Source organism: Columba livia, chromosome 3, assembly GCF_036013475.1.
Source record: "Columba livia isolate bColLiv1 breed racing homer chromosome 3, bColLiv1.pat.W.v2, whole genome shotgun sequence".
NCBI lineage: Eukaryota > Metazoa > Chordata > Aves > Columbiformes > Columbidae > Columba > Columba livia.
The window spans coordinates 104,273,284-104,297,903 of NC_088604.1; the positions used below are offsets into that span (position 1 = coordinate 104,273,284).

General features: G+C 41.1%; 1 protein-coding gene across 1 annotated transcript in view; it reads left to right on the plus strand.

Annotated features, from left to right (window-relative positions):
• The window catches only part of ALK (ALK receptor tyrosine kinase), a 339,668-nt gene that overhangs the window by 224,780 nt on the left and 90,268 nt on the right, over positions 1-24,620 (plus strand). The window contains exon 5 of the mRNA XM_065058665.1: positions 5,475-5,602. Within this exon, the coding sequence (XP_064914737.1) occupies positions 5,475-5,602 (128 nt within the window). The remainder of the gene's footprint in view (positions 1-5,474; positions 5,603-24,620) is intronic.

A 24,620-nucleotide genomic window follows, 5' to 3' on the forward strand; every position in this document is an offset into this window, starting at 1 on the left:
AGCCCCAATTGCCTCAGCTGCTCCTCATCAGACTTTGGGTTCCTTGGTAACGACTGGTTTTACAAGACACCAGTCCGGACAGGGATGTGTGAGAAAGGTTTATCTCACAGGGACTAAAGGATGCTGGGGCAGGAATTAGCAGGACTCATTCGGAGAGCTTTAAACTAAACTCGAAGGGAATGGGGTTGTAGCTGGGCTTGTATCAGTAGGGCAGCACCCTAGAGCTGATGAAGACTGGGAAGCCTCCCATCCCCCTAGGGTGAAATTGGTGTGCTCAGCTCTCTCTCTGAAATGCCTGTACACCTATGTGTGCAGCATGGGGAATAAGCAGGAGGAGTTAGAAACCTGTCTTCAGGCAGGAGATTATGACCTGGTGGCAATTACAGAGATGTGGTGTGACAGACAGCACACATGACTGGAATGTGGTCATGGGTGGCTATGTCCTTCTCAGGAAAGACAGACCAGCCAGGCATGGTGGTGGAGTTGCTCTTTACGTGAGAGAGCAACTACAATGTATTGAGTATTGTCCAGGCACAGATGAGGGGCAAATTGAGAGTCTATGGGTGAGAATTAAGGGGCAGGCTGGCAGGGGAAACATTCTTGTGGGTGTCTATTACAGGCCACCAGATCAGGGTGAGGAAGTTGATGAGGCCTTCTACAGGCAGCTGAGAGCAGCCTCATAGTCACAGGCCCTGGTTGTCATGGGGGATTTTAACTTCGCTGATGTTTGCTGGAAGGACTACTTGGCCGGCCAGCCACAGTCCAGGAGGTTCTTCCAGTGGATTGATGATAACTTTCTGTTGCAAAGGGTGGAGGAGCCGACTAGGAGAGGTGCACTGCTGTACCTCATCCTCACTAACAAGGAGGGTCTGGCTGAAGCAGTAAAGGTTGAGGGCTGCCTTGGTTGCAGCAACCATGAAATGGTGGAGTTCAGGATCTTGTGTGGCAGGAACAGAATAGCAAGTAGAATTGCAGCCCTGGAATTCAGCAAGGCAAACCTCAGCCTTTTCAAGCAATTGCTAGGGGAAATCCCATGGGCAAGGCTGCTTGAAGGGCCCAAGGTAGTTGGTTAGCATTCAGGAACTGCTTCTTCCAAGCTCCAGATCAGAGCATACTGAAACGCAGGAAGTCAAGGAAGGGAGCCAGGAGACCTACGTGGTTAAACAAGGAACTGCTGGGCAAGCTCAAGGGGAAGAGTGTTTACAGATCATGGAAGGAGGGGCTGGCCACTTGGGAAGAATATAAGGCTGTTGTCAAAGGGTGTAGGGAGGCAACTAAGAAAGCTAAGGATTCCTTAGAATTAAATCTTGCAAAAGGGATCAAGGACAACAGAAAGAGCTTCTTCAAATCCATGGCAGATAAAACTAACGCCAGAGGCAATGTAGGCCCACTGATGGACGAGGTGAGTGTCCTGGTGACAGAAGATACAGAGAAGGCAGAGTTACTGAATGCCTTATTTGTCTCTGTCTACTCTGCCAAAGCCTGTCCTAAGGAGCCCCGTACCACTGAGTTTGCTTCAGTTGATGAGGACTGGGTTAGGGAGCAATTAAGTAATCTGGACGTCCATAAATCCATGGGTCCAGATGGGATGCACCCGCGGGTGCTGAGGGAACTGGATGACGTAATTGCTGGACCACTCTCCATCATCTTTGCCAAGTCTTGGGAAACGGGAGATGTGCCTGAGGACTGGAGGAAAGCAAATGTCACTCCAGTCTTCAAAAAGGGCAAGAAGGAGGACCCGGGTAACTATAGACCGGTCAGCCTCACCTCCATGCCTTGAAAGGTGATGGATCAACTTATTCTTGGTGCCATCTCAAGGCATATCAAGGATATGAGGGTCATTAGGGGCAGTCAACATGGCTTCACCAAGGGGAACTCGTGCTTGACCAACCTCATAGCCTTTCATGAAGATATAACGAGGTGGATAGATGATGGCAAAGCAGTGGATGTGGTTTATCTTTCTTTCAGTAAAGCATTTGACACAGTCTCCCACAGCATTCTTGCTGCTAAACTGAAGAAGTGTGGTCTGAATGATCAGGTAGTGAGGTGCACTCTGAACTGATTGAAGGAAAGAAGCCAGAGAGTCGTGGTCAGTCGTGCGGAGTCCAGTTGGAGGCCTGTATCTAGTGGAGTGCCTCAAGGGTCAGTACTGAGACCAGTACTATTCAATATATTCATCAATGACTTGGATGAGGGAATAGAGTGCATTGTCGGCAAGTTTGCTGATAACACCAAGGTGGGAGGAGTGGCTGACATGCCAGAAGGCTGTGCTGCCATCCAGAGACCTGGACAGGCTGGAGAGTTGGGCGGGGAAAAATGTAATGAAATATAACAAGGGAAAGTGTAGAGTCTTGCATCTGGGTAGGAACAAGCCCAGGTTCCAGTTCAAGTTGAGGAATGACTTGTTAGAGAGCAGTGTAGGGGAAAGGGACCTGGGGGTCCTGGTGGACAGCAGGATGACCGTGAGCCAGCACTGTGCCCTTGTGGCCAGGAAGGCCAATGGCATCCTGGGGTGTGTTAGAAGGGGGGTGGTCAGTGGGTCAAGAGAGGTTCTCCTTCCCCTCTACTCTGCCCTGGTGAGACCACATCTGGAATATTGTGTCCAGTTCTGGGCCTCTCAGTTCCAGAAGGACAGGGAACTGCTGGAGAGGGTCCAGCTTAGGGCAACAAAGATGATGAAGGGAGTGGAGCATCCCCCTTATGAGGAAAGACTGAGGGAGCTGGGTCTTTTTAGCTTGGAGGAGAGAAGACTGAGGGGCGACCTCATTAATGTTTATAAATATATAAAGGGTGAGTGTTATGAGGATGGAGCCAGGCTCTTCTCGGTGACAACCAACGGTAGGACAAGGGATAATGGGTTCAAACTGGAACACAGGAGGTTCCACTTAAATATGAGAAGAAACTTCTTCACAGTGAGGGTGCCAGAGCACTGGAACAGGCTGCCCAGGGAGTTGTGGAGTCTACTTCTCTGGAGACATTCAAAACCCGCCTGGACGCCTTCCTGTGTAACCTCATCTGGGTGTTCCTGCTCTGGCGGGGGGATTGGACTGGATGATCTTTCGAGGTCCCTTCCAATCCCTGACATTCTGTGATTCCGTGAAAGACTGAGAGAGCTGGGTCTGTTCAGCCTGGAGAAGAGAAGGCTGAGAGGGGATCTCATCAATGTTTATAAATATCTCAAGGGTGGGTGTTGAGAGGATGGGACCAGACTCTTTCCAGTGGTGCCCAGCAATAGAATGAGGGACAACAGGCACAAACTGAAGCACAGGAGGTTCCATCTGAATATGAGGAGAAGCTTGTTTACTTTGAGGGTGCCAGAGCACTGGAACAGGCTGCCCAGAGAGGTTGTGGAGTCTTCTTCTCTGGAGACATTCAAGACCTGCCTGGACGCATTCCTGTGTGATCTGCTGCAGGTGAACCTGCTGTAGAAGGTACGTTGGACTAGATAATCTCCAGAGGTCCCTTCCAAGCCCAACCATTCTGTGATTCTGTGATCCTTTTCCCCCAGGCACCTTCCAGCCACCCCAAGCCTGTAACGCTGCCTGGGGTTGTTGTGACCCAAGTGCAGGACCTGGCACTTGGCCTTGTTGAACCTCATAAGTACAGGGGCTGCGATTTGGGAATGATGCATGGTTGTAGCAGGCATAAGTGATGGTTGGTTGGTGCAAATGTCGTGCATATGTTGTTATATTTCCTTTTGGAAGTGTTTCTTCACTTGGTAACACACACATTTTGTCATATTTCTGGACTAGGAGGTTCTTGTTATGGATACCAGATAAACTGTGGTTTCTTTTGTTCAGAACATCTGTTCCATTTCCGTTGTCCAAGAAAAAATGTCGCCTTCTACACAGCCCACGTACTGGCACAAATCCATACGCTCGGAGTGACAGGGGAACTTGATGTGGAAACGTTGTAAGAGCAATGAAAAATGTATTGCCCCTGACCCGTTATGTCAACCAGAAATAGTTAGTCTTCCTCAAAAATGCCTAATATTGGTGTTTGAAAGCAACTTAAGGAAACATACTAAGTTTTTGTTCTCATCTTTTAAAAATTGCAGCTGGAGCTGTAAAGAACATTTTGTAATAGGCTTTATTAGACCCCTGTTGTCTTGTTTGGGTCCAGCTGACCAGTTACAGTTTACTAAAAAAAAATCTTTTCTCACTGGTGCTGCATTTTTTCCTGTATCAGAAGAGAAATATGAAGCAGTGGATTAGTAGTGACTGAGTGACTTTACAGAATCTCTTGTCTCTGGTCGTGTTTATGGTTAGCGAGCAGACACGGAATAAACTGGGGTGAAATGGGTGATAGGCTCTGTATTGCTGCCCGAGTTAATACACACCTCTTGGGAGGCAGACCTTCCCAAATGGTGTCAACAGATGGTTTTACTGGCAGCCTGAAACGTGAAAGCATGAAAGGTGAAATGGGCATGTTATCGTACAAGTATTTCATTCCTTAAAGTTTTCCTTGAAGATCAGAATTTCAGTATAAGAGGGTAAAAACTTACATTTTTACTGTCTGCCGTTAGACATGTCTTGCTGAACACAGAACATTTGAAGGTTTAATCAGAGGGGGATGTGTAAGAGCTGAGGGTCTAGCCACAGTTCTTGTGCTGCCCGGTGAGGTGTTTTGGGTGGACCAGCAGACCCAGCTGACCGGAGGCGAGAAGAGGAACATCAGAGTCAGCCAGGCCTTGGTGCCTGATAGCACTTCAGAGAAGAAATTAAGCTTATACAGACTTTTTGTTCTCATTTACTCCTGGCAGCAAGCTAAGTTGAAAGACTCATGGAGTGGGGATGTTAGGCTCCAGGGCTGCAAATCCAGTTTCCTAGTTCTATGATTTACTCGGTGGGAGCGTTTGTTTGTTTGTTTGTTCGTGAGGTGGTGAGGGAAGGAGCGCGGAGGAGGAGTGCTTTAGTTGTAGTGCTTCATGCACTTGTAGACATTCCAGCCAGCTCCGTTAGAGGCAAAGCGTGTTACCTCAACCAGTGACGCGGTGCTGGGAATTACAGCTATTGCTCAGGCCCTGGAGACTGGCTTATTGCCGGAGTGACTAAGAGACACCAGAGTGAGAAACAGGAGGAATAGTATTTAGAGGGGGTGTGCATGTATATTGCAGATCTCACAGCTTGCCTTGTAAAGAAAGTTGGGTGTCTTTTAAAAAGCAGGCAGACATCTGTGAGAAATCCAGAAGCACAGAAGTGTGTCAGAAGAGAGCAATAAGCTACTGTTTAGCTGGGTTTTCCACATCGTAGCTGGGTGGAAGTCTTGACGATCAGAAGCTTGCTTTTGCAAAATCCATTGGAGGGAAAGGCTATGACAATGGGACACCATGAGGGGTGTGAGGTTTGGGGTAGAAGGCACAGTGTGACAAGCCACTTGTGGAGCTGCTGCTTTGGAGGATTTGGTGCTTGTAAAGTAGCCTTTCTTACCACTCTTCTCCTTTGTTCTTTCCTATCGCTGTATGATGAGACCAGATGGGTGTTGCTTCAGAGGAGAGTTGGACATCTAGAGAAACCATTTCGGATCTCACTGGAGTACGTTGCTGATGGGAACAAGAGCGTAGCAGCTGTGGATTCCTTCGCGATGAAGAACTGCAGTACAGGTAACATTTTCTTGCTTCTAGCTCATAGCGTTTTGGTGCCTTTTTGGAGGGGAGCATGAGTTCTGACTGTTACAGAACCTTCACAGAATGAAGGCATCTTGTTAAATCAATCTTTTAAATTAAAAACAAAAAATCCCTTCCAAGGAAAAATTTTTTTAATGTTGCCTTAGAAGTTTTTAACTTCTTAAAGGATGCAAGTTGTTTTTAGTATAGTTTGTTGGTGGTTTTTTGTTTTGTTTTTTGTTTTTTTTCCTTTCGAAAGCATTTCTAGGAAAATTTAATTTTGGGAGAACCAAAGCAGTATCCATCCTGGCTTGCCAGATGCCTATCATTTCTGCAACAGAAAGCAGAACAGATGAGCGATTCCTAGACAGATAACTTGCAAGCCATCTTTTTGCTGCTCCTAGTAACAAATTTCAGGGTTATTTTTTTAAACAACTGTGGAAAACTTGATTCTAATAAAGTATGCCTTTCTTTGGCAATGTTCCAAAGCAGTTATTGCTGAGTAACCCTTAACAGCTCAATGTAGGGCGTGGAATTTTAATGATGGGCAACCTTAACGGGGGTAACTTTTTAAAATATGAGTTCTTTTATCAATTCCAGTGTGTAAATTTAGTGCTTCATGCCAGAGGCAGCTGCATTTTAGTTCTACCAGCTTTATGGATCTTGTGAATCATACTGAAATCTTTAGGTGGCATGTCAGTGAAGAATATTATTACTTATAGCACTTAACACATTACCTTTCATCCGTTTTATTTATTTGGAGTACTGCTGAGTTGAGCTGCATGTCCTTCTTTCAACCTGTCTAGGACAGGGAAATCTGCTGCAGAATATACATCACTTCGGTTATTTACTTTGCTCTCCAAAAAGGCCAGTTGTATTAAGGGGTTTATTGCACTGTCTTTACGCAGAGGTGTTCTCTAAGTTCCAGCTAGGAACCACTTGACGTTCTGCCGAAAGCACGAGGCATGTTCAGACAGAATGCTCCTGTTCTGCTGCTCATGCATGGAGCACGTGTTGGTATCTCTCTCAGGCTGAAAATAAAGTGTTTCAGCTCCCCAAAAGAAAGTGAACAGGGCAGGAGTCATTCAAATCTACAGTGCTTTGGGAAATCAGTGCAACAAATATGACCACAGACGGCGGGAGATACTCAGCTCCCATGAGGGTCCATGGATGCTTCTCTTGGGAGCACCTGAAGGAGAGCTGTAGGTGAAGGACGGTTGTCTGAGGGAAAGGATAATGCTGGCTGAGCGAGCTCATCCCAGCCCCGTTCTGCTGGGCACCCATTTGTAGATGACAGATGGCAGTTGCTGAGGCTATTAAGATACATTGTGAGTAAAAGAAGGAACAAATCTCCCATTTTGTCTACAGACTTCTGGCAGTAGGCTGCTCCCCTTCTTTGCTTACAGGACACGGTGTATGAATAATACCAGGAGGGAATAAAACCACTTGTTCTTTTCCTGTTGCTTGAAACTGCCAAGCCTTTTGCACACATCTGAAGATGTGGTGCTGTGTCCTTTTACTAGAAAAGAAGGTGATGATGAGCAGCCAAAGGTGGCACCTTAGGCTTGGAGGAAATAGGGAAAGCAATAAGAAAAGACTAATCTAAACCTGATTTTTCTGCAACTGTTAGCCTTTGGGCAGTTTAGCTACTTGGATACCTTGATGTCACTGAAGCACCTAAAACATGAGTGAATTTGGGAAGGAAATATCTGAGAAACACTAAGAGGCTTCAGCCTAATTTTTCTAAGCTGTTTAAAGACCATATACACAATTTAAAGATAAATAAAGGCACGCAGAAAATCTTAGGAAATTAGGCTACCATTTCCATAGGTGAATACAGGTTTGGATCTAAATTAAATGCCAAGATGTGAAGAAGGTAGAAGTTTGAAGTTGGGGTGTTCTTCCTAGCATTGGGAATTCCATTCGTGGAAAAGATCAGATTTTTATTGCATTTGAACTGAAAAAATAATAGCCTCTTTAGGACTGAGTGGAAAATTAAGATTTAAAAAAAATAAATTCAGATGCTGATAAAATTCTTCATTCTTTTTTATTCCAAATTTAAAAATTCTAGATTGATATCCCATCTAACTAAAAATGGTTGAGTGGAAACATAATTCTATTCTTGCATTGTCTTCATTGTACTCCATATTTCCCTTTCTTCATTCAACAGTGCAGCAAATTAGAAAATCAAAGTGCTTTGTCACTTGAATATCTTCACATTTCCCAATTCCCATCATATAATCCATCTTGATTGGGTTAGATTGATAGAAAAAAGGAAAGCCCTCGCAAATTGAGGGATTTCATTTGATTTTGGTTGGGGTTGGTTGTTTGGTTGGTGTGTTTGCTTTGTTGTTGTTCTTTGTTTGTTTGTTGGGAGGGGTTGTTGTTGTTGGGCTTTTTTGTGCTTGTTTGTTTGGTTTTTTGTTTTTTAATGCTGAGGATTGGCCACAACTGTATTTGGTGCATCTCTTATAATTTCTGTAGTTCATCACCAGCATACTCCATCCTCTGGCTTTAATTCTTTAAGGGCTTTTTAGCACTTGATAGGTGCTAAGTGTTTGGGGTTTGTTTGGTTTGATTTGGTTTTGTTGTTTTGGTTTGTTTTTTTGAGGTGGGGTTTTGTTTGCTTGGTTGGTTTGGGGTTTGGTTTGGTTTTTGGTTTGGTTTGGTTTGGTTTGGTCTTTTTTTGTGGTGTTTTTTTGGTAGTTTTGTTCTGGTTTGATTTGTTTTTCACATAAAGTTTCCTGAACCATATAATTACTTTCAATCAGAAAGCCCCTGCAGTCAATAGAAAGGCTGCTTGGACTTCTATAGGTTTTGGATCAGGACATGAAACAGGTAGCATTGCTCTCCATCCCACAGCCAATTGACTTTCAGTTGCTGTCTCAAATGTGAAGCAGACTGTGTTTCTGAGTAAAACCTATACTATTGATTGTGTGATTTTGTTTTTTACAACTTACTATTTAAGTAAGTGTAATATCCAAAGCAAAAAATAAATTACGAATTGCAGAGAAGTAGTAAATTAATTTAATAATGTCAGTTAAGAGTTCGTTCCTTCTACGAGTAAAGTAATTAGTACGGTGGCATTTTATAGTTGATGGTAATTTCTAGTAATAAAAATAGAGTTCATTTCCTAAGTAATGTATTGATTTATTAATGATATTTAATGGGTTTCTTACTGATTTTGTACTGCAGTTGTGAATTAATTAATTTGCTAACTTATTTCCAAAAGTCTTAATTAAAGTACATAATAGTAAGCACAAGTAAATGACAAGACATTGTTTTACTTAGCAATGTTCGATTTCCCAGCTCTAAGTAACTTTTTAAGTAAGAGGCGTGGACATCAAATGCTTCTAAAACATGTTAAAGGTTTAATGTTGCTCCGAGGCTGTTTAAAACAGCTATTTCAGGCACTCAGCCTGTCCAAGAGGAAGCACTTAGCTTTCAAGTTTTCAAGCTCAGTAAGCAACATAAAAAACATATTTATTTTGGAGTGTGTTGTTGATTAAGTTAATGTTTCTGTCCACTCAGCAATATCTTTTTTCAGTACATACTGAAACTACATAGAAATACACTCATTACCTTCAGAGCTGGTAAGCAGTTAGTTCTGTAATGATCTCATGGTTATAATACTTACGCAAAGTTAAGGTTGTACTAAAAGCAAAATCCTTGATCCAAAGCAGACGACCTCTCAAGACAGGAAAAATTTTGAAGACCTAAAGGTGGTTTTACTGGAGAAAAAAAGGCAGTGGGAGTAGAGTACACATATGGACTTGCAACATGTATGAAGAAATATGGGTAACTTCCAGATAGAATTTTTCATGATCCCATTTGATAAATAGTCTAGCAAGAGATTTATGAATCAACTACAGGAAGTCAATAAGGGCTTTGTCCAAACAGGATTACTTATGTATCTGAATCATTACTAAAATGATGTTTTTGTGTATTCAGACAAAACCTGAATATGTATCATTCCAGTTTTCCCACATATTCTTGCTTTTGCAGTTTGTCTTATAAATTAATTTGCTGACAGGGTGCTGTGGTTAACTGAACTTAATGAAGTACCAGTGAGCCACTTTTCAGAATGAGTTCTTCATGCTTCCTACTGGAAAATTGCCTCGCAAAGTTAACCTCTTCCAAACCAAGAACTGAAATAGTATCAGTGTATCGAGTGGAATCGTAGAACAGCCCAGGCTGGATTCAACCTCAGAAGATCATCTGGTCCAGCCTTTCACGGGGAAGGGAGCTTAGATAAGATTATCTGCACCCAGACCAGCTGTATCTTCAAAATGTCCCATGATGGGGACTCCACCATGTCCCTGGCGAGGTTGTTTCAGTGAATGTTTGTTCTCACGGTAAAAAATTTAAACACGGGTTTCTACTTGAAGTCCCACATGACACACAGCTAATAGGGATGTTAATAATTAATTAATAAAAAATGTTGTATTACTTTTAAGAAAGTTTCACTTGAGTAAAATTGCAATATGTTTACAAAAGATATGTGAAGTGACTAACTTAACTATGTCAATATTTTTTACTTAATTATTTGCTTAGTTGTGGTTATGGGACAGAGGAGAGAAGACACGTACCTTTGCTGGAATCAGCAATGTCATTTGATATGGTCTGGTGATCCACCACTGCTCCGAAATCCAGGGGATGGGTGAACAGGGTGATCACAGTCAGTATGGTGCCAGGTTTATAAAACTGAAAAATAGACATGATTTAAAAAAAAAAAAGTCTTAAACTTTAGAAATAGTTGTCTCTGTTTGAGGTTTTGGACCAACATTTACCATGATACTTACTTGGCCTATCCAGATCATTTTTATGTAAAGGAAGCTGGAGAATTTTCTTTGGTATTAATGCCATGGTTAAGGAGCTTACCAAGCCAGAGGATAGATCCAGTGCTAATTGAAGTCAATGGGAATTTTATTCAGTATGTTTGGATTAAGTTCTGAGTAGCCTTAATTTAAAAAAAAATAATAATAATTAGGCAGATTGGCTGCCTTTTCCTTGGAGTGGCCTATACTATTTATACAGTTCCACCGAGCTGTTTTTCCTGTGAATCTAATTTCACTAAGTAGGCATTTGGAAAAGCTTTACTATTTTAAGAATATTTGCCTTCAAATTCTTTGGCAACCACCTTCCTCCCCATTCACCTCTGTTCTCCCATGAGATATGACTGATTATTCTGACTTCACGTTGTGTGCCAAAACCCATCTCTAACCTGATAGTGTTTTAATGCTGTAAGGATCTTGTGTTGGAGAAAAAAATGCTTTACAGATGAGTGTGGTGGCTGTAGTGAAGCTAAATCGTTTTAAGCTAATTCCAAAGTGAAAATTATTTCACTTGTGGGTTTGTGCTCGTTTAAGCAAAATAGATTTAATGCACTTGTTATGGAGCTTATATATTTTTTCATTTTTCATTTTCATATTTTAAAAATTAAGTTATAGTAATGCTGGGAATAAAAAATTAAGCAAATTTAGTCTTAATATTGCTTCTAGAAGAGGCACAGTAACTCAATTAGTTTCTTACAGTAGTTTCTTACTGTAGTTTCTTACAGTAATGAATTAGTGATTAGCATTTCTGTTACTGACTGTGAACACCTACTTCTTGTGGAGCCAAGTTTAGACAGTTATGGTTTTGTTAAATAATTTAATCTATTTAAAACATTAGTGTACTCACCAAAGGAGGGGTGGGAAGTGAACCTGGATAACTAAAGCATTTGGTTTTCATAGGTCTGTCATGCCAGTATGTTGGTCAATGGGATGTAGTACTCTGTTGTTTTATTTATTAATCAACTGATGATATATTTGGATTTTTTAAGATATGAGGAGGGAGATATAAATAAATGTTTTATATGGTATAATAATGCTTGTAAAACTGGTCTTTAAAATAGATGCATTCATACAGAAGGTGGAAAGGCTGAATTTTGCCACAGAAGGATGGAATTTGGGTATTAGACAGTTAGTCTTACCAGAGGGGGCAGTTTCATCTGCTCTAATTCTGAAAAACGTAGGTGTCTTGGGATAAGAAACGGAATTGAGAAATATCAGCCTTTAAAATTCAAAGCATTAATAATCAAAAGAGAAGGGCCTGTTCCTAAGAGGTACCAGGAGCTGCTTGAGAGACACTGCAAATCCCTCAGTTCCTCTACCGATGCTGGCAGTTGTGGCTCTTAAGTACTTTTTAACACCTTGAAGAATTGGCCAATACATTATCTTTTTAATGCTGTATATGATTTTTATACTGACCTTCTCTCTTAATTGAGGCTTATTTCAACAGGGGAGCCATTGATTCAGTGAAAGAAAATGAACTCTCTAATCTGCTTTCCCCAAATTGAACTTATTTTTATTACTATTAATTGCTGCCACTTAGTTCTTGTGATGTTTTAACTACTTAGATTTATTGAAACAATCATAGGATTCACTATTATCACTTGAGAAATGGGGAGGACACTGATGATTTATGGGTGACCCGATGATTTTAAACAAGTATTACTCCAGGTTCAGTGATTTATGCAAGCTGATCTGTTGCATAAGCAGTTGATAGTGTCTCTCTCCCTTTCTCCCTCCATAACAAGCCCTTACCCCTGCAACAGAGGGAATGAAGAACCTTGATTTTGCTAAAACAAGGTCAGGGGTAGTTTTGCTCTGAGCTTTGTTTTACATAGATGCAGGAAGTTCCCTGTTAACTGTAGGAAAGGTTTTTGATTTAGACAGGGCTGATGTTTGAAGATGTTGAGACCTGGCTATGCAACTTGATTCGTGTTTGTGAGGAATTGTAGTGGTCTTTGAGAAGAGGTGAGAGACAGCAGGGAAACTTAGAAAGTAAGAGCAGAAGAGGGAGATGATCAAGCAAAAAGGGAGGGAGTCGGACTGTGTGAGCAAAAGAATAAATGAGAGAGGGAGAGGTGAGGAAAGGAGAGAAAGCGATAAACCAGTAACACTGAAAACAAATGACAGGCTATCAGGCAAGAATAATTGGTCTAGAGAGTGAAAATGATTAAAGAGTTTGACCAGTTAGAAAGTGATTGGAATAAACACTTACAATCCAATTAATTAAGTAGAGCAATCAAACTTGATCAGATAGCCACTCAGTCAACCAGACTGAACTAACTAGATGGATAATCTGTTGAATCGGCAAAGAAACCAAGTGAGATTGAAGGGAATTCAGTGAATTGTGAAAACTGAATTAAATGCAAAAGAATTAAACAATTAACATTTACAATTATCAAATGGAAAGATAAATATCGGGGATGTTCAGGTGGAAGCTAGTCCCTTTTTCTGGCATGACTCATGAGAACCCGAGGGGCACTGGTGAACAAAATCATTTTTGGAAGATGAAGAACAAGAACAAGGAGAAGATAGGACAAGAAGGAAAGAAGATTTTCCACGTGTGCTTTCAGGTTGTGGAAGATTAAATAATGCCAGCAGCAAGAACCTTATTTTTTAAAGGCCTGCATAGGTATCATACCCACCAACACTGGACTTCGAGGTACCGCTGCTCTGTAGCGGTGCAACACATACAAGATTCAGAAAATTTATAATTCCTCCTCTTTACCACAGTGACGACTTCTTTTGATTTTGGCTCAGGGTACTACTATACCTCAGGGCTTATCATCTGAAGTATTCAGTTTCAGCTTTTCTCTGTCTGAGAGGTCTCATTGCGGATCTGCCCCAGTCTTGCTATAAGACCTTGTCCAGCTCTTCCCTTTTCTTGTCCAAAACCTGCCCCAGGGAGCCCTGCTTGCTTTGGACTGCTCTTCTGTTTCTGTGTGTCTACTGCAGCCAGCTTTCTTAGCAAACCAACCACTGCACCAAACCACCAACATTCTTTAATAATTCTGCACTGTATCTGTTATAGGAGTGGTATGGCACGTTGGTGCCAGCGGTGGTGGGTACAGTGAAGTAGACACTCTGGAATAGAATAATTAAACCCAAAAAGCATTGACCTTGTAGTTGCAAATCAAATCCATAATACATAAATAGAAATGCCAACTGACTAGACCTGGTACATTGATTTTTCCCTGAAAAATTTAAGAGACTGTAACAGGGGACTGAAATTTTTTGAAAAGGAGTGCGTGCTCTTTCAACAAATGAGACTCCTTTATGCTGTATTTGGAAACTCACAACCTGTAGCCACACGTCAGAATCTCGGTCGAGATCATTAAACCTGTATGTTGCGATTCTTTTGCTTTGAACTAATGAAAAATGTGGGGAAAGAGAGGATCTTTCAAAAGCTGCCAAGTGACTTAGGAGCACAAATTAATGGGGACCATGTTCCTTAGTCCCCCAGGAGTTTTCAAAAGTGCTGTCATTACTGAGTTTTCCCGAGGTGTGCATTCCACCTGTGTGGATGAGAAAGGACAGACACTGCGCGGTGCTTCCATGGAGGCAGTTCTACGGAGTCCCTCCATAAATGAAGCATGCAGGGCTTTTATGAATCGAGCCTTTGAAAGCCCTCCTAGTAAGGCATATTGATCCAGAAGTCACACAGGGATGGCAAGATCTTAAATTACTTGTCTGGTTTTATTGCATGAAAAAAATTTTAAGAATACTTTTTCCCCCCCTTCTGTAAATGATTGCCAGCTGAGGTGCTGAAGTTTTGTACAAATGGGAGGTTGTAAGCACTTAAATGAGTCAGCTGGATTCTGGGGCCAATTCCAGATAGAATTGTATTGTTCATGGGGTCTGAGTGAAAAAGCATCAGCATATTTGTAAGTGAAATAAGAAGTTTGGAAATATTCTTCAGAACTACAAGGAAATACAATTTAGTCAACTCTTACAGAGCGATTTATCATGTTCCAAAAATAGTATCAATGGTGGATTTTTCCTTTGATGTGAATGGAGATGTCCAAAGCAACTATTTTGATACCTCGAAACTTTGAGGGTCGAGAGACAATCTGTCTGGTTCTGTGAGATGATGGGTTGCGGCACACTGGGATCTGAGCTGTTTTGGTTGATTTGTGTGAGCCACAATCTAGAATAAATGATTTTGTGGAGACTACAGCAGTGAATATTCTGTGCTCTTCAGCCTAAACTACGTATCCTATTTTTAAGATGCCATTTAGGGCTTTAAGCAACAACTGCATAAATCCAGCATCATGTTATACAGCACAAAATAATATAAATATGCAAAGGATCAAATTTCAATATTTCTATAATATTATCAGTGTTGCTATTGATTTAGAGAAAGTCACTGTTGACTCTTTAAGCACCTCATGGAATAACAGTGCGTGTACATCAGTTTGTGAACATGTGCTGATGAAACCGTAACAAAAAGAAAGCAATCACTGTAAGATCAGAAACACTAAGTGTAAAGTTTTGGCAACAGTGTTAACTCATCAGGCGCTTTTATTGTACACACCAATAACAAAACAGTAGTAAAGTGACTCACCTGTCTAGAAAAATTTCCAAGCGGCTTAGACAGCAAAGTAACAAAAGTATTTACTGCAGGCGAGGTGTTTCCTGAAGTCAAAGAAGTGAGTAACTATGAAGTTACTTGGGTGGAGCTTCTGCTAGTGAAAGCTGTAAAAGCACATTGTGTGTCATCCCATTAATTGCTGGAGTTTTGACTTCTTGAATAAGCTGCCTGTATACAGTTATCAACACCTTTGAAAAAGGATGAGCCTCACAAGAGGTTTGGCAGGAATATCACTGATCTGGACTTCAGTTTCTAGGTCATTTCTGGGTTCTTCACAGCCAACAGAAGAGTTTGGTTTGGAAAACAGAAGAGTTAGGTTTAAGTAATAGTTGTTCTTTCATTGTAGGTAAAGGAGGCTGGAGCTGATGCTTACTGTTTGCAATGGTACATACTACTATAAAGTTACACTGATTTTTTTAAAAATGGATTGCAAAATTCATGTTGTACAAAGTGTATTTTCTAAAAGTATGACTTTAAACTGATTAAGACAAATGAGAAATGCAGAATAACCTTTTTGATAATATGTTGGAAAAAATTTCTACTCCAAGAGATGTCTGACCTGCTCATCTCTCTGGCAACCAGTGACAGAACCTGAGGGAATGGCAGGAAGATGTGCCAGGGGAGGTTCAGGTTGGACATCAGGAAAAGGTTCTTCACCCAGAGGGTGCTGGAGCACTGGAACAGGCTCCCCAGGGAGGTGTCACGGCCCCAGGCCTGACAGTGTTCAAAAAGAGACTGGACAACACCCTCAGACACATGGTGTGAGCTGTGGGGTTGTCATATGCAGGGACAGGAGTTGGACTTGATGATCCTTGTGGGTCCCTTTGAGCTCAGGACATCCTATGATTCTGTGATCTTTGCACAGAGTGGTTTGCAGAGATCTTCCATGCTTACAGTGCTTGTCTTCTGTTTTCTTCTAACTTCATCTTTGGAGCACCTCCAACTTCCTCTGCTCCCAAGTGAAATCAGGCAATTTCTCTCATTTGGGCAAGCCTATTTCTCCTCTTTCCCTTTAGTCGTAAAACATTCCTGCCTATCTAATCTCATCACAAAACCTTTAGGGCAATTATTAATCCATTCTAAGTTTAATTGTAACAAGTAGTCTTGATCTTAATTGTTGATTTGTAGAATGCGGGCTAATTTGTGACTTCATATAGCTCACCTTAAATTATAATAGATGTGTCCGCTTGCTGCTTCTTTTACTAACAGTACCAAACATCAACAGTGTCTGTAATGCATTACAGTTGTCTTTTCAAGTATAATAGCAGTCAGAGCAGTCTCTGGTTCATATTATTTTTTGACTTTTGAAGTAAACAGTGCATTTCTTTCCTGGACAATTAGGATAATTGCTGAAATGGAACTGAAGTGTCATGACCAGGCAGGATGCCACCAAATGGAAGTCAGTCGTGCAAAATTTCCCTTCCTACACAGCAAGCCCACAGTGATACTGTTCTGTAAATACTACAGAGGAGTTTATTACTGTTTCCATTTATTCATGTTGCTGCACCATCTCAGAGCAGTACTCACAGGTGAGTCTGGTCTGTGCTGTGCACTGAGCACAAGCAAAGGACAAAGAAATGAGATTGTGAATTCCTTTGCACGCATATTACAAAGGCAAGCAGCAACAGATGAGTAAAGATGACCAAAGCCCTTTGGCTGGGCCGCAGTGAGTGAGCATTAGATTAGCTGACATCTGGGATGGAATTAGCTGGTTGGAAATGGAAACAATTTTAAATAGCCTTTTCATCCATCTTAGAAATGAGAGACAAGTAGTGAGTGAACAGAGTCAGGCCAGTTGTGGTAGCAACAATAACCAGCAGTTTACTGGTGGATCTCTAACAATTTTAAGTCAAGGGTTTTGACCGATGCAACAGGAAAGAGTAGACTTGCTGTCAGCTTTGAGATTTTAGTTAATGCTGGGCTCTGCCTAAGCTGGGACTGTGTTGGTATAATTGAGTGCTGTCAGTGGGAAGATTTCTTTAGAATATTACACTCAGTCCAAAAGTTACTGGGGCAGAGAGCTTGGTCATGGCAGAGTTTCCCTGTTTGCCTGAGGAATCTCGCTGTACTTGTGTGGGTTTTACTAAGTGCCAAGTGTCCATAAACAGTGTGTAGGAAAGGCATTAGATGAAACGAAGACAGTTTCTTTTCCAGTTTATAAAGCCAAGCAATGGATTATTTCTTTGACTTAATAGTGTATAGGAGACCTCATTTTAACACATCTACATTCTGCTGATGCAGTCTGCTCTTTTTAGCGTTTGAACTAAGGTCAGAAAATATTTTCACTGGATAGGAGACAAAAAAGGGCTCTCCTAAACTCCAACTTGCAAAGCTAATTCCCAAGCAGTTCAGTGCAATTCTCAGCCTAGACCTCAACTGAACTGTCAGGAAAGAAAATCTGTATAATAAACCAGTCATCTAATTCACGACGTCACGGGATTCAATCTCCCTAGGCAAGATTTAGTTCAGACATTCAGATGCTTTGTTGTATGAAGTTAGGCAAGGTGATATTCATCTTTTGTGACTTCAGCGATCTGAAAGTTAGGCATCATGTCAAAGCCAGTCTCCAGGGTCCCTCTGTAGTCAACAGAGAGAAAACGAGGCACTTCAGAGGGCAATTCATTCCACCTTTAACATCATAGCATCATCAGAGTGTCAGGAAGGGGACAATGCTTTGCTTGAAGAATTGTAGCCTGGAATTTCTAACAGAACTATCCTTTTAAAGCCGATGGGTACTTCAGTACCTGTAATCTATAAAGTCTGCCCACCAATTCCTCACTTGCGAATGAATAGTGTCAGGCAAGGAATCTTTAACAAACAGATTCTCTATTGAATGTCCTCAGCGCTCACTGGTTAGCTTGCTAGATAAATCATTTTAAAGTAATTATTTTGCAGGAGTTTATTCAGAGTCTGTTAGGATAAACCCTGAGAAAAATTAAACGGCTGCTGAGTGCAAGATTAATAGTGCTATCCAGGAATATTTTACAATACCAGCATTACCAAAACAAGCTTCATTCGTGCAGTTTTGACAGGATGCTTCCAGTCAGACCTGGAAGCCTCTCTGCACTAAAAGCAAAGGCACCAGCTGTACTGGGAAACCTGTATAAGCCAGAAATGTTTACCCTCTCTAGATACTTTATGAATGGGAATACAAAAGGAAAGTAAATTTCTAAAAACAAACAAACAAAAACCCCAGTCCTTTCACACAGAAGAACATTAATCAAGAGCAAAGTGCTTGTTGGTAGCAGGGCTATAGCCAAGAGCCTTCTAATGGAGCCCTGTAGATCGTGTTGCTTTTCTGCATCCTCACAAAATCACTTACATGGAAAAGGTTTGATTTTTTTGTTGACCACATTCCTTTTATGGGAGACCTCAATGAAGGCTTTTTGAAAAATCTACTTAAATTGAGTTGCTTTTGGACACTGGATCCCATTATGCTTTCCATAGAGTGGTAGAGAAGAGCCACATAGTGTTTTCAGTTACTTCCTTACCAGTAGGTGCAATTCCCTCTCTTGCATTATCTTGTTTATTTTTATTACCCTTGTGAATGACTCTGTCACTTCTGCTTAAGCAGAAGCAGTAACTCAATCCCTTAATAAAGCCTTAAACAACATTGCTGCTAAATGAGGTTAAGATCTATATTACATACAGCATTTGCCTTGAACCTTAATCTGTCCTCCTGCAAGGATATCTGGTTACATTCAGGAATTAGTCATTCCAAATCCAGTTTCTGGAGATCATTGAGTTCTAGCCTAAATTTCAACTGACTGGACTTCTTAGGCATGATATACCATTAAGAGTCATGTCAGGGAATTTCTGTTCCATTACCTTAGTGTAATAATTGTTTCTTCTTTATTGGGAAAATGCAAAACAAAATGTTGCTTTCTGAACAGAAAATTGTACTGAGTTTTCTTTTAGTTATATGTGCATTGTGTTTTAATAATTTTTAATACTATTCTGCAGAAAAAAAAAAACTGTACATAAACACACTCTCTTATGTCCATCTTTGATTTAAAGAAAGTTCCCTCTTGTGCAGTTTCAAATTGAGACAGAATTTCCTCTGAACTTGAGCTTGCTTGCATTCTACATGTTTTAGAAGCAGACTTGAGCTGAATCTCTCAAATAAAGACCAAGCTGTGTTTACAAGTTTTCCCAAAGCTGCAAAGATGATGAGAGTTAGCAGTCTGATGTCCCACAGTATGCCCTCTTTAAAAAGGGAAAGGAACATGCTCCCTCTTCCATAATTTTATTTGCATGGAATAATAAGAATATTATCACGTATTGGAATTTCCTCACGTATTAGAATGATATATTATAAAAGTGACTAGAACACAGCCACTGAGTTGCTCCTCTACCTTGTAGCACCACTGTATTGTAGCTTTTCTCCTCTCGTCTTTGGGCAGGTCACAAGAGTCTGGAAGATGTTTTAATGCAGCTCAGAGAGCAGCTGCCATTTGAAAATGAGACAAGTTAACATAAAATTCTTGAGTAGGTACGAGCTGTTGTTCTGGTCTCACCTGTCTGACTTTGCCTGCCATAAATCAGGGAGCACTCGCATGTGCTGCATCATCAGCGGATCCGGAGGGAAAGCAGCCCTGAGCAGATGGAGGCAATAACCTCTCCTGCCAGTGCAGCTGGAGGACGATGTCCGCCTGCAGCCAAAGGGACTTACCTGTACCACAGCCACAAATAACTCCAGGATCTTGTTACCGTCCAGTTTAATTCATTAGTGTTGACAGTTGTGAGCTGGAGTGTTGTTGATAAGGCTCAGAGTCTTGCATGGCCTGGGATTTGTGCAGGGCAATACCTTCACCTTGTGAATTTGTGACTGTATAGCTGAAAGTACTGGGAGTCTGTTGACTCATGGAGGGTAACATCCACATAAAATCTTAAGAGAGGAACTCTGCCTTGATTGCAGTATAGTTGGGCTAAACACTTCTAACTGATCTCAGGCCCCTTCTGTGGCATTTCTTGCTGCAGTTTCTTCAAGCAGCAGATCTATATTGTATTGAGCATCAGCAAAACTCAGAGATGGGCAGTTCTTGAAAGCACCTTTTTAGAGAAATAAATCACGTTTCTAAAGCATCTCTCCGCCCTCAAATGCTTGTCCACTAAAAAGAAGCTTGGGTCTGGACTTGGTGCTGGTAGGTTTCTTTTGCTATTTTCCACTACAATGAAAAGCAATTTCCACTTGAATTTTGGAAATCCAAGCAGTTATAATAATATCAAGTACGGTAGTGACAAAGTCTGGAAGTAATTTTGGTCAGCAATTGGAAGTCTCTGTTCATAATCTCATCCTAAAACTGTAATAGATACTCAGTGCTTCACCTACAGAAAAATTAATAACTTGCACAGCATCAAAAATTGTTTGACACCACATATACATTGCTGACTGAAGTTAGTGATTTATAACATTGCACGTGAGATGCTAATATCTAATTTACTGCATTAATCAGTGAATGCCAAATCAGTTCGCAGATTGCATGTGGATCAGTTTAATCTGTCACTTTAATTGTCAGTGAAATTTTTAATGTTGAGTTTACATTACCTGTTTTCCATACTGCTTCTGCAATAGCAGCATAGTACCTCCACAGTGCTCACATGAAACTGTGCAGGCTCCATGGTTGCTTTTCATTACTCTCCAAATCTGAGGTTCTGTCAGTTTAACCTGTGTTTTGCTAATATTTGCACATTTTAATACATGCCAAAAATTGAGAAAATGTTGTCAGTCCTGTCGGTGCTAACATGATAAAAAGTTGTGTCTTTGGTGTGCTGGCTGAGTGGGTACATTTCAGGGGCCAGGACCAAGCTGCAATGACCCAGGGCTTCCTCAGACAAGATGCTGCATTAGCATGTGGTAATGACTCACGGGACTCTGTCGTCTTCTGTGCTTGTGATTAGCGGTTGGTGATACACTCAGAATAGCCTTTCACTTGAGAGCCTCCATGTGTCACACAAGGGTAAGCAGCATCTCCATTTTTATACTACGTTTGTTTAAAATGCAACTTAGAAGGGAAAAAATAAATTTTAAAACCTTTTCCCTGGACTTCAGGGTTTTTTTTTTATTTGAAACTGTGTTAAAAGGCATAAAATAAGGATGAAAAATCTGAAATGAAACAAATTTGGATAACAAATATCCTGCAGCTAACCAATATTTTATTTCAGGTCAAATAAAATCTTTTGCAGTAATGCTGAGCAAAGATTTTTTCTTCTACAGGGGACATTTTCATTTTAGATAGTTCTTAAAAATGAGATTTTTTTTTTCTGTGCATACAAATATATGTAATTTACATAGTGCTAGTTCTAAACAATAACAAGGCCCCATATCTGTCTTTCTGTCATGGGCAGCAAGATGGAAGCTTGAAGAAATGAAGGGACTTATCCAAGGTCGCAGCATAAGAGCCAGTTTGGAAATCCTGACCATCTGATTCCATATTTGATAGGCGGCATTTCTGAAGGTGATTTGCTTGCAACTCAAGGCCCTGCACACACAAATGGAGTGCTGGTTTGACGTACCTCAAAACATGATGCTGGGCTGCTGTGTTTTGTCTGCTTTTCACTCAGTCCTTGGTTATTTAATTCTTTCTTCCTTTTGTTGGGCAGAGGATGCCAGGCTTTTTATTTCCAAGAACACCCTGAATGAGCTTGTAACTTAGTCATGGTCCATCTGGAAGAAGCCTAGTGACTGCTGTGAGATACCTTTTACTTCTACTTTTTGCTAGCAGAGGTGAACAAAGTTGTTCAGACATCTTCTCAGCAGGGTTGTCACTGAACCAAACAGGAGAGCAAGGTAAAATAGACACAGGATGGACGAGTTCTCGCAACGCAGAGAAACCTTGAACTGCTACTGTCTGTGCTGAAACTGCTTCATACACAGGTGGGCAATAATTTGGATTTGCTGCCCTGTTTTCGGCAGGTCTTAGTTTGCTTAGCTGTCCTACTGTTGTGCTGAAAACCTTTCAGAGAACACAGCGGCTGTAGCCCATGAAGACCTGACTGCCATGGACATAGAGGCCTCTGAGCTTTTTATGTTACTGCCTGTCAAAACAGTGGATCATTGATTTTATCCATATTAGATGCTAGGGCAAGGCACTTTTATCATCTTTGTGATACCTCATTGACAGACTCTTTAAAATTAAATTGCTCACTGAAAAGCAGCGGTCATTGCCTGTAGGGTAGGAAGGAAGGACACGGTCAAAGTAGCTTTGAGAGCCTTTGCTGTAAGTGCTGCCGTGTGAGAGTCCTGCTGCTGTTTGTCAAGAAATCCTGGAAAAGGGAGCAAGGCATTTTTCCTGGTTCAAGTACAAATTCTAGGGCAGTTGATTTTGTTGATAGGATTTCACCAAACTTTCTGAATGTAGATTCCCTGTGCACTGTGGGTTACACTCCAGGCTGTGAGGTACTCAGTGATGTGAGTAGCTGGCCGGTCACATTCATTATAGCTGGTGAACTGCATCCACATCCCATTAACTTAAAGCCCCAGGAGGGCTGGAAGTCAGGTATTTTAACTGTTCTCTTTGTAAAAATATATAGCGGGTATCTAACACCTTTGCACTCGGTATAACTTAACTGTACCATGGAGAGGAACATGGGCAGCTTAAGATGAATGGAATTACAAATAGCAACCAGTGGATCACAGTAAAAAACAGGAAGACTTTGTGTTCCCTAAGATGGCTGACTTCCCCAAGATGGCTGCTGCTTACCTAGAAGGCCTGAGGAAATGCATACTCATTATTTGGTCTTTTAAATTGATACTTCAAGACCAAGGGTAGACACGTCTAAATATAAAATACCTTTTAGGTCTCCCCTAATCTGTTTTATGGCCAAAAGAAAGTTTAGTGTTTCTTTTTGATTATTCAGTGTGTCAGTGCAGTTTGTGCTGTCAAGTGAGTCCTGTCCAGTACAGCTTGTTAAGTGTAACCCTTTCCTAAACTGCTGAGGGTTTTTTCCAACATTTCCTTTCAAGCTGCACCACAGTCCAGTAGATCTTTGGCGGAAACTGTAAAGAATTTCATTATTTCCTGAAACTTATTTATTTTCTGTCGTCTTTATTCCTTATATGCCTAATTATTTTTTGACTGCAAGTCAGTCAGACCGTATGGCTGAGTTGGGTTCTGTGTTGGGTTGATGTCAGAAATGTCAGGTGCTCTGCTCGTCCTTCTGGACCTTCCCATAATTATTTGTGGCCAGTGTACTACCTCTGTTTGCCACCAGACCAGACTAACCCTATTTCCTTTGCAGTAGGGCTAGCAGAGCTTGTTTCGTATTCTCTTTTTATTACTTGTTTTGTCCCCAAATGCTTATGTTTGCTAAGTCTTGATGAAGAATGAGTGATAAGCTGTGTGTCCTCTTCTCTGTTTTGTATAATGAATCATTTTGCAGTTATAAAGGATTTAGTTATAAAGGATTTGTCTGCCAGGAAGAGGCACATTTGCATTGTAGAGACAGATTTATCTGGAATCAACAAGGTGTTATGCTTTGCTGAAAGCTACCTAGCTGGGAGAAGCATTTTACATAGTAACAGCATTAGAAAATTAGTGAGATTTTAGTACTGTTGCTGATGATAGTTAAGAGATTAATTAATGGCCAACTGAATCAGTTAGCAAAATGGAGGGAAAAGGGCTTGGAAGAACCTTGAAGGGGAGCTTGCACACAACAGAAAGCCTATTGGCAAAGTGGGTAGAAAGGAATATTTTGGGTTGACATTCGTTTTATGGTGCCAAATTTAAAGATGAGGGCAGTAAAAGAAATAGTTGTCAGGTCTGAGTAATTGTCTAAAATTTTCTGACTGTTTGATTGCACAGTCTACTCATCTTAAAGAAAATCTAGAGTCATAAAGAGAGAAAAGACATGTTCTGTCTCCTTGATCTGCCTTTACACACAGTAACTGTTTTATTAAGGTTCTATCACAGTGTTAAAATGAATACAAGAGCCATTTTAATATTATTTAACATTTGTATAGCTATTCTACTGTGGCTAGCAACCCACAGGCATCTCATCCTCAGGGCATGGTAATTCTGAGTAATGATACTGGTCAACTCTTATTGCAATTCTTTCTGTGCCTCAGTAGATGTTTGGGAAAGAGATCTTGCACGGAAAGCATTAACCAAAGTGTCTTTTAACATGCCACAAGACAGTAGAGAGATTGCCTTAAAACTGGGTGGTTGTCTTGAAATTGTAATGTCATCCTTTCTTGTTTTTTTTCCCTAATATCTTCAGTACATACCTCGGCTTATACAGATCTGATTGCTTTGTTCTTCGCTGACATCTGGGTTTTTTCTATAAGCGTTCCCTTTTTGTAAGTCTTCCCATGTTCAAAGATTAGCAGAAATCCTTCGGCAGAAACATGGACTCCAGGCAGGAGTCCTTCTCCAGGCTTTTTTGATGCTGAGGGCCATTGACCTTCAGCAGTTACACTCCTGGGATAATTTCATTCAAGTGCAGCAAGGCCTCGAAGCACAGCCTGACACACGAGAGCAAAGAAGGGCTGCTTCTCCATCCCCCCAGGCTGGCTTCAGAGCACTGAGACGTAGACAACTGTCAGTGCATTCAGCTGGAAGAGTCACCAGTGAGTCACAGCATCCACCAACAG